Source organism: Helobdella robusta (assembly GCF_000326865.2).
Source record: "Helobdella robusta unplaced genomic scaffold HELROscaffold_74, whole genome shotgun sequence".
In the NCBI taxonomy this organism is placed as follows: domain Eukaryota; kingdom Metazoa; phylum Annelida; class Clitellata; order Rhynchobdellida; family Glossiphoniidae; genus Helobdella; species Helobdella robusta.
In genome coordinates this window covers 477733-498708 of record NW_008705420.1, presented here as the reverse complement: position 1 = coordinate 498708, position 20976 = coordinate 477733, and the positions used below count along the sequence as shown (strand labels likewise).

At 36.2% G+C, this 20976-nt stretch overlaps 2 protein-coding genes across 2 annotated transcripts; one reads left to right on the top strand and one right to left on the bottom strand.

The window, feature by feature from the left end:
- Positions 1 to 757: 757 nt before the first annotated feature.
- HELRODRAFT_103917 (hypothetical protein) lies at positions 758 to 13264 on the top strand. Its single transcript, XM_009031465.1, has 32 exons — positions 758 to 823; positions 1072 to 1344; positions 1668 to 1830; positions 1976 to 2070; positions 2214 to 2393; positions 2581 to 2742; positions 2820 to 2969; positions 3232 to 3435; positions 3550 to 3674; positions 3942 to 4152; positions 4328 to 4636; positions 4910 to 5059; positions 5162 to 5251; positions 5366 to 5494; positions 5577 to 5799; positions 5919 to 6129; positions 6234 to 6378; positions 6575 to 6680; positions 6818 to 6942; positions 7575 to 7880; positions 8173 to 8283; positions 8396 to 8531; positions 8873 to 8973; positions 9204 to 9308; positions 9727 to 9784; positions 9885 to 10009; positions 10232 to 10355; positions 10600 to 10679; positions 10770 to 10863; positions 11124 to 11213; positions 11321 to 13064; positions 13094 to 13264. Exons 1-31 carry the CDS (start codon positions 791 to 793, stop codon positions 12715 to 12717), a joined length of 5811 nt encoding a protein of 1936 aa, XP_009029713.1. The 5' UTR covers positions 758 to 790; the 3' UTR covers positions 12718 to 13064; positions 13094 to 13264.
- Positions 13265 to 15903: 2639 nt separating this feature from the next.
- On the bottom strand, positions 15904 to 20313 carry HELRODRAFT_186157 (hypothetical protein). The gene is made up of 10 exons (XM_009031464.1): positions 19932 to 20313; positions 19361 to 19617; positions 19245 to 19269; positions 18548 to 19009; positions 18016 to 18177; positions 17685 to 17753; positions 17391 to 17546; positions 16897 to 17046; positions 16552 to 16682; positions 15904 to 16455 (listed from the first exon to the last, which is right to left on the bottom strand). Exons 1-10 carry the CDS (start codon positions 19980 to 19982, stop codon positions 16383 to 16385), a joined length of 1536 nt encoding a protein of 511 aa, XP_009029712.1. The 5' UTR covers positions 19983 to 20313; the 3' UTR covers positions 15904 to 16382.
- Between the last annotated feature and the right edge of the window lie 663 nt (positions 20314 to 20976).

The following is a 20976-nucleotide window of genomic DNA, read 5'->3' as shown; positions in this document are numbered from 1 at the left end:
AAAATAAAAATTAAAAAAACGACGATTTTGAAGTTTTATTATTTCAATATCGGACATTTTTTTAAAGCAAAAAACATGTCAAATTAGGCTGTCTAATTATAATTATAACTAGATACAAAAATAATTAGATTAGATTTATTTACTTTAAAATTTAAAATTCAAATTCAAAAAATAAAAATTGAAAACTTATTCAAGTTTTTGACCTAAATAAAGCCAGAGTTAATATCTTGAGTAAAATGTTTTCAAATAAAATTTAACAACCTAATTTAGCGAATTTTAAAAGACGAATTTCTAATTGAACCGATTGACTGTCTATATAAAATTTCTAAAATGTGTTTTTTTACGAAATTAGCTCAGTATTGCTTGTGAACAATGAAAATATGGAAAACTTTAATATGACAACTTGTTTGAAAAAATAAATCTGCGAAATAATGACATTTTGTGATATTTTGAAAAACCGACTAACAAAAATAATGTACACAATGTATAATATTTAATTACATTTTTTTTACTTACATGAGAGGTTTGAAGTTTTAAATTAAGTAATATTATGAATTTTAAGTGTTTTTTCAAGCACTGCGTGTGGAATAACTAATATTTTTTCTTTGGTTTTTTTCTATATAAACTCCAAACACTGAGCGATCGCCATTATATCTCGACTGAGTCGAGTTCTTCTTTTGGTTGGAAAGCTGGTCTTTAATCCGGCAGATTAGTTAGTTGAAGGTCTAAAATTAAAGATAAAAAAATGGCTTACCACGATTCGGTAGTGCCAAAAAGGGAGGTAAAGAGGATGCAGTTCGGCATTTTGAGTCCAGATGAGATTGTGAGAATCTTTTTTTGTCTTGTTTTTGTTTATATTACGTCTCTGTCTTCTTTTTTTAAAAATTTAAACAGGTTGATTTATTTCTTTTTGTGGATTATTGTTTTTAAGATTAGATTAGACATTAGAGTTTGATCCAGTAAGTTTTTGACTTCATTTTCCATTTTTGTTACCTTGCTTTTCTCACTAAAAAAAAGTAAAATAATAAAATAAACCATACCATAAAATAAATTTTCATAATAAATTTCAAGCTTCGAATGTCAGTGACTGACGATGGTGGAATAAAATATCCTGAAACAACAGAAGGGGGACGCCCCAAATTAGGTGGGCTGATGGACCCCCGACAAGGTGTGGTCGACAGAACATCAAGATGTCTGACCTGTGCTGGAAACATGGCTGAATGCCCTGGTCACTTTGGTCATATTGAACTTTCAAAACCAGTTTTCCATGTACCATTCATAACAAAGATCATAAAAATTTTAAGATGTGTCTGCTATTATTGTTCTAGATTGCTTGTTGATCCAGTTAGTATTATATATGTATATATATATGTGTGTGTCTGTGTGTGTGGCTGTATGTATTTGTATGTGAATGTGTGTTTTTATGTTTATGTATATATAATTACATTTTAAAAAGAGTTTCATATGCTTTCATGTTAGAGGTTGGCTTGCATTTGTACATTATTTTTTAATGGTACTTTTTCATATTTGTTCATAATTGACAACAATAGTGATGTTTAAATCCAGGAGCTTTTAAATTTAGAGGATTGTAAATCATTATATTAAATTCTTCTACATATTAAATAACCAATGATATGAATCATACCTTCAAAAACCTTCCAAATCAGAACCACCCAAAGGTGAAAGAAATATTAATTAAAACCAAAGGTCAACTAAGAAGAAGGCAGGGTTATGTATATGACCTCTGTAAAGTCAAGAACGTCTGTGATGGTGGGGAGGTAGATAAGAAGGATGATGATGCTGACCCTGATAAGGAAAACAGAAAGGTCAGTTAGGGCACGTATATTTAGCCTACTTGTATGCATTCTCATTATATTCTGCATACCTTATTATGATATGTGCTTGATAATATTCATACAAGTCTACACACCTCATTATTATAAGGATATGCACATAATACTGATTTAGGTACAAGTGGGGTGCGGTCGCAATCAGCCAAAGATAAGAAGGATCGGCCTGGAGTTAACAGCTGAATGGAAGCATGTTAATGATGATAACCAAGAAAAAAAAGTTATTCATTTTTTTTATTTTTTAAATTATCTTTATTAGTGTCAACTTTAAAATTTTAATTTAATGATATTTTAATAAACTTTATTGCTATCATTTTTAGATATACAACCTCCTTAACATTCTCCCACTTGACTGTTTTCCAGATTGCTCTGACAGCTGAACGTGTTCTTGAAATATTCAAGGCCATCTCTGATGAGACATGCATCATTTTAGGCATGGACCACAGGTTCGCTCGTCCTGATTGGATGGTTGCAACTATCTTGCCCGTGCCCCCTCTGCCCGTCAGGCCGGCCGTTGTCATGTTTGGCTCTGCCAGGAATCAGGTGAACTTTCTAGATTGTTGGGCTTGAAAAGTTAATTAAAATTTTAGATGTTGGAATTATTTCAGAGTTTCAAATGCGAATCTTTCAAGAAAGAAAATGTTTATGATTTTTCGTCAATAAACAATATTATAACCTGATAAAATAAAATTAAACCCATGACCTGAAAATTCAAAACTAAAATAACTAGGACGACTTGACACACAAACTGGCCGACATAATTAAGATTAACAACCAATTGAAACGCAATGAGCAAAATGGAGCAGCGGCTCACATTTTAGCAGAAGACACAAAGATGCTTCAGTTCCACGTCGCCACTATGGTTGATAACGAGATGCCTGGTCTGCCTAGGGTCCGGTTTTTTTTATGTTTTATTTAATCAGTTTCACCATCACTCTCACTTTCGACTGACCAATCACAACAAAACAGGCGACACAGAAATCGGGTCGTCCATTGAAGTCCATCAAACAGCGTTTGAAGGGCAAGGAAGGGCGAATCCGTGGTAACCTTATGGGGAAGAGGGTGGATTTTTCAGGTAGGACCGTCATCACCCCAGATCCCATGTTAAGAATTGATCAGGTGTGTTTATGTGGGTTTGTGCTGGCTGGTTTGGTCGTAAGAGTATGTGAGGTTGTGTGTCTCCTGCTCTATTCTTGTGACCTTGTTTGAATGCTAAGAGGTTTCTGGCTGTCCTGATATGTATGTAGGTTATTGGAAATGAAAATTAACAAAAGTGTAAAATTTGTATTAGTTTTAAAAGTTATCTCCAACAATTTGGAGAAATAAAATTGTTTTTTGCGTATAAAAAAAAATTTTTACAAATTATGTTAATCTGAAACAGGTCGGCGTTCCTAGATCAATAGCCCAGAACCTCACCTATCCGGAGATTGTCACTCCATTTAATATCGACAGGATGACTGAGTTAGTGAACAGGGGTGCCAACCAGTACCCCGGGGCCAAGTACATTCTAAGGGAGAATGGCGATCGTATTGATCTAAGGTACCATCCTAAATCATCTGATCTTCATCTTCAGTATGGATACAAGGTATCATTTTGCTTGATGATATATCAATTCATCACACTTGTCAATTAATCATTTCACTTGGAATACTAACTCATCCAACTTACGCGTGACCCATCTCAATCTCTGACCAACCAGGTTGAGCGACACATGCAAGACAACGACTACATAATCTTCAATCGTCAACCAACCCTACACAAAATGTCTATGATGTGTCACAAAGTCAAGATTCTCCCCTGGTCTACATTCAGACTCAATCTAAGGTTACTGGCCGGGTCATTTTTTTGAATGTTGTTGGGATTAGCTGTGATGATGAGGATTGTGATTGCAGCTCTGTTGATGGTGCTTATTATCTTTCCACCTATTCACATTATCATTTATTCATTCATTTGCTCTTTCTCTAATTCATTCGTTAACCCACTCGATCATCAATTCACTCATCATTTTCTTTATAATCGTCGACATCATCTCGTCATCGTCATCATCATCTCGTCATCATCATCTCGTCGTCATCATCTCTCCACAAACAGTGTCACGACTCCATACAATGCTGATTTTGATGGTGATGAAATGAATCTCCATCTGGCACAGTCCCTGGAGACGAGAGCCGAGATTAGTCAGCTGGCCTCGGTGTCGAGGATGATCATCACCCCACAGGCCAACAGGCCCGTCATGGGTATCGTGCAGGACTCCTTGACTGCCGTTAATAAGATGACCAGGAGAGATACTTTCATTTGCAAGGTTGGCTTGATCTGGTTGGCTGGATAATATGGCTGGATATGATTGATTGGCTAGCTGGTTTGGTTTGGTTTTGTTGGTTACACTGACTACCGGCTATTAATCAAAAGATATAAATTATATATATTATTTTTACTAATTAAAAGATGTAAACCCAACCACCAACTAAACCACGCAGGAAGACATGATGAACATCCTGATGTACCTTCCAAGGTGGGATGGGAAAATGCCGCAGCCGGCCATCGTGAGACCCAAAGCCCTCTGGACAGGGAAACAGCTCTTCTCACTGATCATTCCCGGTCGAATAAATGTTATTCGTACTCATAGTACCCACCCCGACGACGAGGATAGGGGCTCTTATCAGTGGATATCCCCTGGGGATACGAAGGTACTGGTTGAGGATGGGAAGTTGCTCAGCGGTATACTGTGTAAAAAATCGCTGGGTGCCAGTGGAGGATCCCTACAGCATATCATCTATCATGAGCTGGTTGGTTGTGTGTGTGTGTGTGTGTGTGTGTGTGTGTGTGTGTGTGTGTGTGTGTTTACTCATTTCTTCATCGTTGTCATCATCATTTTTATGTTTCTTATTGTATGGTTTGATGGATTCATTAGAATCATCACATATCATCACCAGCATTATCATTAACATCACCAACATCAACTTAATCATCATCATTATTTTCATCATCATCGTTTATATATAATATGTAAGCAAACCTCGTGAACCTACCTACCCACCCACCCACCTACCCAACTGTAGGGTTATGAAGCCACAGCTGAATTCTACTCCAACATTCAAATGGTCACCAACCAGTGGCTCTTAATTGAAGGGCACACCATTGGAATTGCGGACACAATTGCAGACTCCAAGACCTATTCTGATATCCAATCAGCTATCAAGAAAGCCAAAGTGGGCTGAGCTTATTTTTTGCTGTTTGTCTGTTCTTTCGTTGTCTCGTTGGTTGGTCTTGAATGTTTTTTTCATATTGCACACACACACACGTGCTAACAGACTGATGTGGTGGAAGTCATCGAGAAAGCTCACAATGATGAACTTGAACCGACGCCTGGAAATACACTCAGACAAACTTTTGAAAATCAGGTCAGATCAAGAAGCAGGTGTGGTGTGTATGTGAGAGTGAGGGAAAGAGAGAGTGAATTTGTGTTTGTGTGTGCGCGTGCGTTAATACCAGCTGATGTACATCCCTGATTTTAGGTCAATCGTATCTTGAATGACGCCAGAGACAAGACAGGTAGTTTGGCTCAGAAGTCCCTATCTGAGTTCAACAACTTCAAGTCCATGGTCGTTGCTGGGTCGAAGGGCAACAAGATCAACATTTCACAAGTTGGTTGATTAATTGCTTGATCGGCAAGTACAACAATAGCTTCAGTAGCAAAACTAACCAATCCCTTCCCCACCTTGTCAGGTCATAGCCTGTGTAGGGCAGCAGAATGTCGAGGGCAAACGTATCCCCTTTGGCTTTCGACACAGGACTCTCCCTCATTTCATCAAAGACGATTACGGTCCTGAGAGTCGAGGTTTTGTTGAGAATTCTTACCTGGCTGGTCTTACACCTACAGAATTTTTCTTCCACGCCATGGGAGGTAGGGAGGGGTTGATCGATACGGCCGTCAAAACTGCTGAAACTGGTTAGTGAGGGGCTGGGGTTCTTTCTTTAATGTTTGATCTGATGGCGATATCGCTAATGACTTGCTTGTTTTTCCTGCTTGTCGACGGTTAGCATTCGTTACATTACAACTGCCATCAGGGTACATCCAACGTCGTCTCATAAAGGCTATGGAGAGTGTCATGGTGAAATACGATGGTACGATTAGGAATCAGATCGAACAACTCATTCAATTGCGCTACGGAGAGGACGGGCTGGCTGGTGAGTGGGTAGAATTTCAAAATCTTCCCTCTCTCAAACCATCTGATAAGGGCTTCGAGAGAGGGTTCAAATTCGACCCGACCAATGAGAAGTAAGAGGGGAACGATTTTAATTATCTTTGTTATCATTGTTTTACCCCAAATTTTGGTGATTTGTATTAATGATAGCAACATTAATTTGTATTGGTGACAACAGGCATTTAAAGCATTACTTAAACGAAGATGTCTTAAAGAAGTTGAGTGGGGATGCCAATGTCATTGCAGAAGTTGAGAAAGAATACGAACAGCTGCTCGAAGATCGTATTGCAGTTAGGCAGATTTTCCCCTCTGGCGATAGTAAGGTAATCCGAGATTACAATCAGTTACAACTTATAGAATGACAAGTAAAAATACGATGAAATGAAGAAAATGTACGAAATAATGTAAACTAGTGTATATAAAATGAAATATTGAGTTAAATTTTTTTTTTCTGATTTGTAAATTCGCAAATTTTTCCGGTCGCAAATTCAACAAGAAAGATAATTCATCACTTCACAGATTGTCCTTCCGTGCAATCTACAACGCCTGATTTGGAATGCCCAGAAGATTTTTCGCATACATTCCAGGAAACCATCCAATCTTCACCCTGTCAAAATTATTCAAGGTTCGTTGGTCTAATGAGGTCAGAAGTTTAAATCTAAACATAAGTTCCTTTTCTTTATTCAAAAACTTACTATCAAAATTATCATTTATTCACCTGATCATGACCACCAATTGTCACTAACTATGCCCACCATACAGACGTGCGTGAACTTAGCAAGAAGTTCATGATAGTAAAAGGTGAGGACAGACTGAGTAAGGCTGCCAATACAAACGCCACTCTACTCATGAACATACTGGTCAGATCTACTCTTTGCTCTAAGAAGGTATGCCGATAGTCCCAAGCGGATAACCGCAATGCAGTTTCAAACCGTGGTTACGGATAAAAAATTTTCTAAACTTCGCGTATTTTGCCTGTGCGGTTTGCCCCGGATGCGGATTCAAGTGTATTATTCAATAAACTGGCCGCAAAGTTAAATTTTAAATTTTCAGAATAAAAAAATTTTGTTTTTTCGTTTGTTTGCATATATTGAAAATTAGAAATTGAATTAAATTAAAAGAATGGAAAAGAAATTAAATTGAAAGATTGTCTGCCGTCTGATTGTAATTATATTGTAAATAGATTGCCTTCTAGTGTTGCAGTCTTCTAATTTTAAACATGAGATTAAGACGGCCGATTTAGATTGCCTTTTCTCGGGTGAGGGTGGTTGTAAATATCTTCTCTGCTTAGGAAGAGCTACTGGCTAGCTGTGATCGTCAACATGGATTTAATTTAAAAAGAAACCTCATTAATATAATGCTTGCTAAAAATTTTACCATGTTTAAACTGTTTACCATGTTTCTATCTATATGTTGTGGTTTATTTCTTCTTACCATTTTTACACGTTATACTCACGAAAATTCCAAACAAGAGCCGCACTGTAACTACCTGAACTCACCTTCCAATTCAAACAATCAGGTCATCGAAGAATTCCATCTATCCTCAGAGGCATTTGAGTGGCTGATCGGGGAAATAGAAACAAAGTTTATACAAGCCCAGGTTCAGCCCGGTGAGATGGTCGGGGCCCTGGCTGCCCAATCCCTCGGAGAACCCGCCACACAAATGACCCTTAACACTTTCCACTACGCCGGAGTGTCTGCTAAGAATGTAACTCTGGGTGTACCCAGACTCAAGGAGATTATAAATGTTTCCAAAAAGCCCAGGACTCCGTCTCTGACTGTCTTCCTGACGGGACAGCCTGCTAGAGATGCTGAGAAAGCTAAGGTAGGTTGGAGTGAGAGAAGATTTTGTTTTGTTTTGTCGGTTGGTGTTTCTTTTTTTTTGCTGATTGGTTAGTTTGTTTGTCTGCTTGTTCCTTTGTTTGCTTGCTCAATTGTTCATATGTTTTAGATCTTTTGACCAACTCTTCTCTAAATATTTTAAAAGTTCTTTTTCACCGTTTAACAGTCATAGCGTAATCCTGATGAAAATGGTCATTCCCAATAATCACCATCTCACATCCTCAATCATCACCATCATCATCGTCATCATGATCACTAACGACGATCATTATCAGGATGTTCTCTGCCAGTTGGAGCATACAACGCTTCGGAAGGTGACAGCCAACACTGCCATCTATTACGATCCAGACCCCATGCATACTGTCATAGATGAGGACCAGGAATGGGTTGGTTGGCTGGCTGGTTGGTTGGTTAGCTTGTTGAAAGATTGATTGATGATTTTTTGATTGATTGACTAATATTATTATTATTATTATTACGACTATTACAAACATGCAGGTGAGTATCTATTACGACATGCCTGATATTGACATATCCCGCTTGTCTCCCTGGCTATTGAGAATCGAACTGGATAGGAAGAGGATGACCGATAAAAAGTTGACCATGGAGCAAATATCTGAAAAGATCACATCCGGTTGGTTGGTTGATTGATTGATTGTTGATTGATTGTTGATTGATTGATTTGTTGGCTGACTGGCTTGCTGGCTGTAATTGATTGAGTGATTGTTTAGTTAATTGATTGATTGATTGATTGATTGATTGATTGATTGATTGATTGATTGATTGATTGATTGATTGTTTTATTGTTGATCAATCTGATGACTTTTGGTGTGCTGGTTGTTTTATAAATGTTTTAGTTGCTCTTTTTTAAGTTTTAAAACCAACGGAATAATGAAGAAGTGATGACAGAAAACGAATGAATGAGTGAAGGAACGAATGAATGGATGAATGAACTGTCATTTCTCAACCAATCAGGCTTTGGGGACGATTTGAATTGCATCTTTAACGATGACAATGCAGAAAAATTAGTGCTAAGGATTAGGCTAATGAATAATCAGGATAGCAAGCAAGGAGATGTGAGTTGCTTCTTTGTCTGCTTGTTTGTTTGTTTGTGAGTTTGTTTGTTTGTTTGTTTGCTTGCTTGTTTGTGAGTTTGTTTGTTTGGCCGATTGGTTGCTTGTTATGTTGTGATTGTATTGCTCATAACATTAACGCTGTACCGTTAACGCATACATCACAAAAATTGACATTGACATCAACAACGTCAGCAACAACAACAACAAAATAACATCCACAACAGCAAGAGATGGAAGAACAAATCGACAAGATGCCTGACGACACATTCCTAAAACACATCGAGTCAAACATGCTGACTGATATGACATTACAAGGAATTACCACTATTTCTAAAGTCAGTTGAGTTGCTTTGTTGCTCTGCTTTGATATGTTTGGTAAAGGGAGTCCAGGGATGTGCGTTTTTTTATTGTGTTTTATATCTATGGTGGTATGTGTTTAGTGATGGGATACTTACACACACACACACACACACACACACACACACACACATATATATATATATATCTATATATATATATATATATATATCTATATATATATATATATATATATATATAGCGCTCTAATGTTAATAATTCCAATGTAAAGTTAGTTTTTTCTAAGTTGTTTGTTTTTGATATCTAGATTGAGGGGTCCAGAGATGTGCGTGTTTTTCCGTGGGTATTTATATAGCGCCATTTTTATGCTAATAACTATAATATTGTTTGTATTTATCTGTTAATGAATGTGATTAGCTTTTGTTAACTTCTCAGGTGTACATGCAACAGCCAACTACTGATGATAAGAAACGTATAATCATTGATGAGAAAGGTTTCTGTAGCATTATCTTTATAATCATCATTTGTGTCATCTTTTGTAACGTTATCATCGTCATTGGTGACGTCATCATATCATTTGTGTGGCATCACAGGTGAGTTCAAGGCCCTACAGGATTGGATACTTGAAACTGATGGCACTGCCCTTCGTAAGGTCCTGTCAGTCGAGAATGTTGACCCAGTTAGGACGGTGACCAATGATATCGTAGAGGTCTTTGAGGTATGTAGGTCACTTGCATCTCATTATAATTTCTAATTTGTGCTTTTAGTTGGAATGGAATATTATTATATTGCTACTATTAATTGTATCTATCATTCAATCGATCTTTCAATCAATCAGTCAGCTGTTTCTATTCTTTCAGTTTTTTATTCAATCAAATACCCACCATTTATGAAAATATAATAATAATAATTATTATTATTATCATAATTATGCAAATAGGTTCTCGGGATAGAAGCGGTACGAAAGGCCATAGAGCGTGAGATGAACAACGTCATCTCCTTCGATGGCTCCTACGTCAATTACAGACATCTCGCTCTTCTCTGTGACGTCATGACGGCCAAGGGTGACCAATCACTCACTCATTCACTCGCTCAATCAGTCATTCATTCAATTAATCATTCACTCACTTAATCAGTTATTCGTTCAATTATCAGTCAGTTATTCGTTATTATTCGTTCAATTAATCATTTACTCACTCAATCATTCAATTATCAGTCAGTCACTTAACCAGTCAACTGCTCTTATATAAATAAATATACACTGAATACCGCCGACCTTGAACTTGAACTTAAATTGATGATGCATAGGTCATCTGATGGCCATAACTCGACATGGCATCAACAGGCAGGAAACTGGAGCACTGGCTCGTTGCTCCTTTGAGGAAACGGTTGGTTGGGTTGATTGATTGATTGATTGGTTGGATTGATTGATTGATTGGATTGATTATTTGATTGATTGATTGATTCTTTATCCACAGGTTGACATTTTAGTGGAGGCAGCAGCCCACGCTGAGATGGATCCAATGAAAGGCGTGTCAGAAGCCATCATGCTTGGACAGCTGGCCAGGATTGGTTAGTAGAGAGTATGGGGCTAGGAGGGCCCATGTATAATATAAACTGTGCTAATTGCTGTTAAGTTGTGACTGGCTGTCTCATATAGAAGAATGATATTGGTTTACGCATGTGAACAGTTGAATGTTGTCAGTGAATGAATGAATGATTGATTAATTGCTTGCTTGATTGATTGTTTGATTGATTGTTTGATTGATTGTTTGATTGATTGTTTGATTGATTGTTTGATTGATCAGTTGATTGATTGATTGATATCTCAGGAACTGGTTGTTTTGACATGATGCTGGATGCTGACAAGTGCAAATATGGATTGGAAATCCCGACAAATGTTTCAGCCAATGCTCTGGCTGGTATGATTTTCATAATTTCTGAATAATTCATATTTATTCAGTATAGCAATTATATTATAATAATCAATTATTACTTTTAAAAAATTACTTTTCGTTGGCAATTTCAGGCAGGGACATCTTCGGCCTAACATCAATGACTCCGGGTGGAGCTACCCTTTTGGGCTCCCCTCAAATGACCCCCTGGGGTCAGCAGAGCGGTGCCACCCCCTCCTACAACTCCTACTCGCCAGTTAGCGGAATGACGCCTGGAACGTGTGCCGGGTTTTCTCCAATCGATCGCGGATACAGTCCCTTGCATAGTCCAGGATGGTCTCCTGTTCCCGGATCACCTGGATCTCCAGCACTGACGAGCCCTTATATTCCGAGTCCCACTGGACCCCTCTCGCCAACCTACAGTCCGGATTCTCCGTCGTACATGCCGACGTCGCCCGCCTTGATGCAGGCACAAAGTCCCGGCGGATACAGCAGCAGAAGTCCTGTCTACTCATCTGGAAGCCATGGATACTCGCCAACGTCACCCTCGTATTCGCCAACGTCGCCCTCCTATTCGCCAACGTCACCCTCCTATTCACCTACTTCGCCCAGTTATTCGCCGACTTCACCTAGTTACTCTCCCACTTCACCATCTCGCTCGCCGGCCTCGCCATCCTACTCGCCAACCTCACCATCCTACTCCCCGACGTCACCGTCATACTCACCAACGTCTCCATCATATTCTCCGACATCACCCAGTTACTCACCGACCTCACCAAGTTATTCACCAACGTCGCCATCTTACTCACCGACCTCACCATCTTACTCACCGACTTCACCATCTTACTCACCAACCTCACCATCCTACTCACCAACGTCACCATCCTACTCACCAACGTCACCATCATATTCACCAACATCACCGTGCTACCTGCCAACGTCACCATCATTCTCGCCAACATCACCAAACTACAGTCCGACTAGCCCAAGTTACGTACCAACTTCACCATCCTACTCGCCAACATCACCAGCTTTTCCGCCCTCATCCCCAAATTATTCTCCCTCATCCCCAAATTACTCGCACACTAGTCCACAGTACTCACCTGGATCACCAAACTACAGCCCATCGTCACCAGCGTCTCCAAATTACTCGCCAACTTCACCATCCTACTCGCCGTCATCTCCTAATTATTCCGTGAAGAGCCCCGGATTTAGTACGGCCTACAGCCCATCAAGTCCCCAGTACAGTCCCACAAGTCCGGCTTACTGTCCGACAAGTCCTAGATACTCGCCCACATCACCGGGTTATACCCCGAGTTCCCCAGCTTTCCCGTCGTCGTCACCAAATTATGCACCATCATCACCGACGTACTCGCCAACGAGTCCAATGTTTGGAGGCGGTGATGATAGATCGCCCATGACTCCAGGCAGTCCGGCGCTTGATTCCGACGATGACGAAGAGATGAAGGATCCTGCCAATGATAACGATGTCGAAGATGATGACGACGATGAAGATATGGTAGAAGCTTGAGCAGGTGAAGAAGATGACGACGACGAAGATGAAGATATTGAAATGTATTAGAATCTTGAATATGTCACGATGTAGATGATGACTATTTAGACCATATTAAAATCTGAAAAGGATAATGATGGTGGTGATGATAAAAATGATGATGAGGACTTGATGAAGGGATAGAGAAATAATGATAGCTAAACTACGTTGCTGACTGAAAAACTCATTCATGATTTTGTTGACGTTGTTGGCGAAATTGTTTCTGATTTACATTTAAGAATATAACCGTTATTGCTTTGTTTTGCATCAGTGCATTTGTCTCGTTTCGTTTCGCAGTTCTACTGTACCGTTATAATTCATTGATTGTCGTTCCAAGAAACGCTTAAATCGTTTCGAAATGATAAAAGTTTATCATGTTAGTTATATCGCTAATCAATCAATTGACTTTTTAATTAATGCTTGAGTTCATTTCGAAGTTTTTAGAGGTCCGCATAGCACCAAGTTTAGAAACAAGTGAACATTTTAAATAATCTATTCATTCATTTGTTCGTCCTTTCACTCTTCATTCATTCAACGTTTGAACAATGAACAAAACTAAACCTGCGAACAAACGAACATGAAACTTATCATTTTAATTTTATTAAAAAGAAAAAACTTAATCTAAAAACAGCATTTAATAACTGAAGTGTAAAATAAATACATACGCGTATGTAGAAAAGAGCAGATGATAAATTTTTCTTTCTTCAGTTTAAAAACAATCGTACATTCAAACATTCATTCTCTCATTCAATCGTTTGTTCATTCATTCATCTATTCATTCACTCTTTCGTAAAATTGTTATAACTTTTTCAAATTGTTAGCGTCGAAACCACTTGCTGCCAAATGCACAGATGTTCATATATACAAATATTTTCCTGTATGAGAGTGTACTATACACACGCGTATGTACACATACCTCGTACACATGTAGGGAAATACAAAATGATAACGAAACAATACATATACATAAGCTTCACTTTCGAATCATGTTTTAAATGATGGAAAAAATTACAAGTTTTCACGTACATACAACATACAAACATTTGTATAATGTGTGTGTGTACACACATATACTATACAACGTACATATATATATATATATAATTGTTAGAAACGAACAAACAATTTATAACAGTAAGTAATAATTGAAATAAAATACAATGTATAAAATATTTAAAAACAAAAACAATCGGAAAATAATTAGAATTTGTTTGTATATCAACCAATCAGCTATTTGCTTATCAACCAATCAGCTATTTACTTATCAATCAATCAACCAACCAATCAACTATTTACTTATCAGTCAATCAACCGATCAGCTACTTATTTATAAATCAATCAAAATCAATTAATTAGTACCGGAAATAAAATTCTATCAACTGTTATCTGATATCTGTGAGTAATGACCTAACCAATAGTTAATAAAATCGAAAAATAAACACACACACACATATATATATAAATGTGTGTGTGTGTATATATGTATATGTACATATATAAAATCATGTGGAAAATGAATCACAATGAATTTGGTAAGCGCACAAAGATTAGAAATAAATCCATTTTTAAATAACCATTAAATTCACATATCTGTTTTAATCAAGAATTAAGAATATACAAGAGAGAATTAAAGAAGAGAATATATATATATGTATATATATATACACACTCATATAAAGCTGCATAAATACATACATACATAAAAACATATGTATATACAAACACACACACTCACGCATTGCAAAGCGTCTTAGCCGATAAAAAATTCAGTATTAAATGTAGATACTGCAAATGTAGATATAATGAAAAGAACATTCAAGTAGCCAGGTATGTATGTATATATGCATGTATGTATGTATATATACATGCATGTATGTTATGTATGTATGCATGTATGTATGCATGCATGTATTACACACTAAACTGTAGAATTACTACTACACTTAATGTAGTGATAGTACTAGCATTGTAAGATGATCAGTAGCTGTGTTTTGATTATAAATTAGCAAAAAAGAGAAGCGGTCGTAGAGCCGTTATCAAACTCTGGTACTAAAAGTAGTAGTAGTAGTAGTAGCAGCAGTAGAAGCAGCAGCAGCAGTAGTATAAAACATTTTTATCAAAGATTTATAATAATACAATTAACATTGCTAAAATTACGATTTTATAACAGCAGCAGAAGAAGTAGCATTAGTATTGTTAGGATTGTTATCATTATCAGAGTAGTAATAGTGGTAGTAGTAGAAGACATAGCGTTAGTAATAGTATTAATAGCAGTGGTAGTAGTGGTAGAGGTTGTGGTAGTAGCAGCAGCAGTAGTAGATACTACTAATATTTAAAAGTATTATTTCTATAGTAGTAACGAGTAAGTACAAATTGATATGAGGTATGTTGAATAGCCAGGAGGCCTATGTACGTAAATAAGGCCTGTAAAGAATTGAGATGGTGGTGATGATGATGGCGACTGAATGGAAAGATGAATATTTGAAATCAATCAATCAACCGGTCAATCAACCAATCAATCACTCGATCAGTCACTCAATCGGTCAATCAATCAGTGAATATCACCATACATCCATGCACTCATTCAACCATTCATTAAGTAAAATAGCATTTAAATCTCAGTAAGCAAGACAGTTAGTTTAGTTGCTAATCGAATTATTGCATTTGTCATGTAAACTCTCCAAGTGTAAACACACACACGCACACACACACACGTACAAGCACACACACACAAACAAACAAAAACGTACATACACACACAAACATACAATTTACTTCTGTTTCTCTCTACACCTTGCAACAAACTGTATGCATAAGCATACTACAATACAATATGATATATATATAGATATATATAAACAACATTAAAAGCCCATATATATATATATATATATATATATATATAATATATATATATATATATGTGGACAAAGACAATACAATACAATTATTGACGAATGTCATATCACTACTATGCGATGACTTGCACGCACACACACACACACACACACACAGACAGGCACACACACACAGACACACGCAAAGACGTACACATGAACTATATATAGAGATGATGTTATTAATAAACCATGATACAAGTGTGACGTAAGGAAGAAATGAAGGAAAAAATGAAAGAAGAAACAAAATAATATAAATAATAACATTTTTTTTATTAATTTATTATTCATTCGTCATTAATATTAATGAAGTCATTATTAATATGTGTCTTAATATATACATTAAATGAACCTGAGTCTATATATACATATATATGTATATATATGTATCACAGAACATTTTAGCAAATAATAATTTTCTCTTTCAAAGTCGAGAAACCAACTATATTAGCTTTCAATCAGTCAGAGAGTTAACTGAATCAATCATACAATTGAATAGTTGATCTAGAATCTATCAATCAATTAATTAATCAATCAATCAATCGATCAATTGTTTAAAAGTAACGGTAAAGAAATCTAGACTGGCGGAAAAACTAAACATTAATGGCTATCCAACAGTTTATCCAGTAGACAAAGTTTTGAAAAACTCAATTAATCAGTCAATCAACCAACAAAATAACCAGTCATTCAATTATTCAATCAATCAATCAACCAACGTATCAATCACTCACTCATTCTCTCACTCACTCAAAGTGAATGAACAACAGCCCTCAACTGTTCGTTGGTTAACTTGTCAATTTTGGCAACTTCAAGAAAAACTCTGAAAGTAAATGATAACAATCATTATAACATTAACAACAACAACAACAACAACAACAACAACAACAACAACAATAATAATAACAATTTAACTTACGGGTGAGAATACTTGGACAGTATGGTGGTCAGCGAGGGTTCCGGTGGATTACAAATCATGTCGTTTAACTTGTACACGACCTCCTCAAAGTCGACGGGCCGGTATTGTGTATAGTGGTATATCGTATCGTCCTTTAGTTCAATGTGTATGTGCGTGTGTGTGCGTGTGTATGTACGGACGTGTGTATGTGTGCTTGTGTATGATATATGTGTATATTTACATTAAAAGACTTTAAATTACAAACTAATATTGATTGATTTATTGATTGGTAAATAAATCAATGGAGATAAACAAACTCGCTATCTCATTAACGTAATTGATTATGCATAATTAATAATTAATTACCCAGCTGCCATCCTGGTTCATGCACATGGCTATAAATAGACAGGCGCAGGCCAGAATGGAATCTAGGCAGACGACAAATTGATAATCCATCAGTGAACTTTCCAACAGGAAACGAGATAGCGTCAGTGTCTTTAGATTAGCTCGACCACACTTCAAGGAAAGATTAGGAATGTGTGTGTGCGTGTATGTGAGTGTGTATATATATATATATATGTGTGTGTGTGTGTGTGTGTGTGTGTATGTGTCTGTCTGTGTGTACGTACGTATATACATATGTGTGTTTGAGTACGTATGAAATCACCACTAACATAATCACATGTAGTATTGTATACTAAGAAATTTAAAAAGCTCAATGAAACAAAGACAAATTAGAGGTATGAACGCACGCAAACACGTAACCACGCAGACATATGTACAGTAGTACGCACGCACGCACACACACACAAACACACTCAGAGAGAGAAAAAGAGAGAGAGAGAGGCAGGCTAACATACAGTGGCAAATCTCCTCAGGAACGTGTAAGACAGTGGTAGACCGATGTCAAAACCGACGGCCTGAAAAACGAGTTCCTCCATTTTTAGAAACTCCTGTCGGGGGTAGGCATCGTCGCAGACGTACACAAAGTCATCCAGCATCGGAGGACAACGTTCCTAATTGACGGGGGGGGGGAAATAGGAATGGGTTGTTGAACTTGTTTTGGTTGTATGTTTAGTGATGGATTGGGGATATAAGTCAATTAACTTCTTCAAACAAAACCAACCAACCAGCCAACCAACCAACCAACCAACCTCAAACTTGCAGGCCAAATTGAGAGCCACAGCTCCAATTAGTTGCAGTTTATTCCTCTTGATGGTGACCTGTTTAATTAATTTTTTAAATCGAATCTCAAAGAAAGGATTGATTGGTTGGTTGTTTGATCAAATGATCTTTTTTTTTCAAATTAATGATTCAATGATTTGTTTAATTTATTTCTAAACAACAATGATTGCCAAATAACTAAACTAATATACTATAGAAAAAAAAAATTTAAAAATCTGTCAAAAACAACACGCAAACACACACACACACACACACACAAACACACAAACATAAACGTACCAACAAAATACAAAAAAAAACCTTTGAAGAGAAGATGTCAATCAATTTGACCGCCATATACAAGGTTTCGTGATTCAGTTCGAAACTTTGCTGCACCTCCACCAACCAGTCGACCAGGATCGCTCTCATGCTTGGCGTCAAATCCGTCTGCTGGAACATGTAGTCAGGGATTCGGAACTTCACCTAATTGTTAGTTCGTTGGGGATAATGGTGAGTTAGGAAAATAAATAGGGATGAGCCTGTTTACTAGCATTGGGAAAAAATTTTCAGGTCTTGATTTAATTATCTAGCTACAATATCAATCATATTAAATCTGATAGAAACATGAAAAGGTTTGCTAAATGATATAAACCTGAAATGAAATTTTTCAATGCTAACAAACTAAACCAACTACCATTTTATATTTAAGAAAGAAAATTACACCATGATATATTTGGAATATAAAAATAATCAATCAAGCAAGCAAGCAATCAATCAGTAAATCAAACAATCAATCAGTCAGTCAAATGATTGATTGATTGAGAATATAAGATACATGCCCTCAATTGCTCACCTCTCTATCTCTGTAGTAATCAAAAATGTCATTAACATAGTTAGGTAGGTAGTATATGCTGGTTCCTACGTCAACATCAACCCATGCTTGTTGCTGTTGTTGTTGTTGCTGATGTTGTTGTTGCTGATGTTGTTGTTGTTCTTGTATGTCTTGCAATTGTGCACTTGATTGTACACAAACTATTTCAACATCACCTTCATCGTTATTATGATCTGCCAGGGGGGAAGATGACGATATCAAACTGTCAATCTCAGCATGGATTGGCTCGTTGAATGGTTTAGTAGATGGATGTTGTTGTTGCTGTTGTTGTTGGTTGCTGGCAGCTGTTTTTGTTGCCGCTGTTGATGTTGTTGATGTTTTACGAGCTGCAGTTGCCTTTCTTCTTGTCGCTGCAGTTGCTACAGCTACCCCAGCTGCTGCAGTTGCTACAGCTACCCCAGCTGCTACATTGCTCTCGTCCACCTATGATTGAGCAATAGTTTCATTGAGTAAAATGCAATAAATTAATTAATTGATTGTTTAATTATTATCATAAATGAGATTTATTATATTCAAACAAACATACATGCACAAGCACATACGTGGAAACATATTAACATCCATATAAAAATACATACACACAAACACAGATACACATACATGTACACATACACAGATACACATACATGTACAGTGTACACATACACAAATTGATTACCTTGTAGCCTAGGTTGACAGTTAATCTGTCCAAACATAATAAATATTAGTGTGAAAATAGTAAAAATGTTAAATATTAATACAAAAATACAAATAATATAAAAATAATCTAGAGACCTTTCGATAGGATTCACTAAATTGTCTACATTGCAACTCTTTCTTCTCTTTGTAGCTGATTGTTGTTTTTCGACAGCAGGCTTTTTGGTCCCCAAAATAACTGCTTCTCGCTTTTTGGGCCTCACTGCTACTGTTGTCGTTGTGGTGGTGGTCTTGATGGGTTTCACTAATTTATTTGGGAGTTTTAGGGAGGGTTGAACAATTGAAGGACATTTTGCCCTTTTATTTCCTCCAATGTTTTTCTGGGTGTCATATTCCTAAAAAAAAACATCTAATTTAGTTATAGCAGTCATAAAAAACTCCTCAAAACTTTTTTGACAAAAATTCTATAATATAAATTTCTAAATTGTAAGTTGCATTGTGAGTCACATTGTTTTAAAATTTTGGTTATTTAGTTCAATTATGTCTGTAACAAGAATAAGACAAACACAAGCTCTACTTTGCTTTTATAGGACAAAAAACTTGACTAAGTAATCACTAATTCTAACATTATTAACGTCATTAACTAGCAGCAAATTTTAAAAACATCAAATGTTTAGAAAAGAAATTGAAAGCAAAAAAGTAAACTAACATTAGAGACGTCTTCTAATGCGAGCCTCTTCTTCTTATTAGCCATCTCCATTATCGTGGACCCCTTTCTCCCGCTAACTTTCTAACTTTTACACTAATTAGGATTAGGCTAATAAACGTTTTGCTAACCAGGCAAATTGAGCCAACTTCAAGACTAGAAGAAGACTTGATTAGCAATTATCATGCGTTCGGAACGGTAAATAAGGTGAAAATTTTTTAATAAAATTAAAAAATTGAAAAAGACAACTTTGTAGGTGATTATGATACGATAAAATTTAATTTTTGATGCCCAAAATGAGAGAATTTAACAAAATTCCAGCTCGCAATTGCAAATTGAATATTTAAAAACTGCTATCGAATTAAAAGTAACGCTCTGATTGGCTACTGTCAATTCGCATTGTCCAATCACGTCGAGGACGCCAGTGTTGATCGGTATAATTTGAAATGATACATTTTAGTACAGTTAATTTTTAATATTAAAAATATTATTTATTTGATTAAAATTTTTGTAAAACTGTTTTGCATTATTATGTGTTTATTAATATACATTATTTAATGTGTCAAAATTATCGCAAAATCACAAAATTATTGGAAAAATACAGGTTAAATATGAAAAGTTTGATGAAAATTAGATTTCTCAGTTAATAATTTAGTTATTTGTATAATATTGAAATAAAATAATAAACTAAAAACCACTTAGATCGAAATTTAAGACAAATTTTAAAATATTTTATTTCTCATTGCTTATACTTTCATCACCATTGGCAACTCGACATCAATTAAAAATATCTATTAAGAATTCCTTATTAAAACACCCTTTTGTTGGTAATTTTTTTAATTTTATTTATAATTGTTAAACACATAATTAATATTTGTTTATTTTCAATCGCATTTATACCGTTATTATGATAATTAACTCAGTAAAATAGAATGTGTGATGATGATAAAATCATCGATAGCAGAGCTATTTGGTTTTGGTATACAAATCTCTTATCTAAAGTTTGCAAATTTTGGATTTAAATTCATTAATTTTAACATTTTTTTAT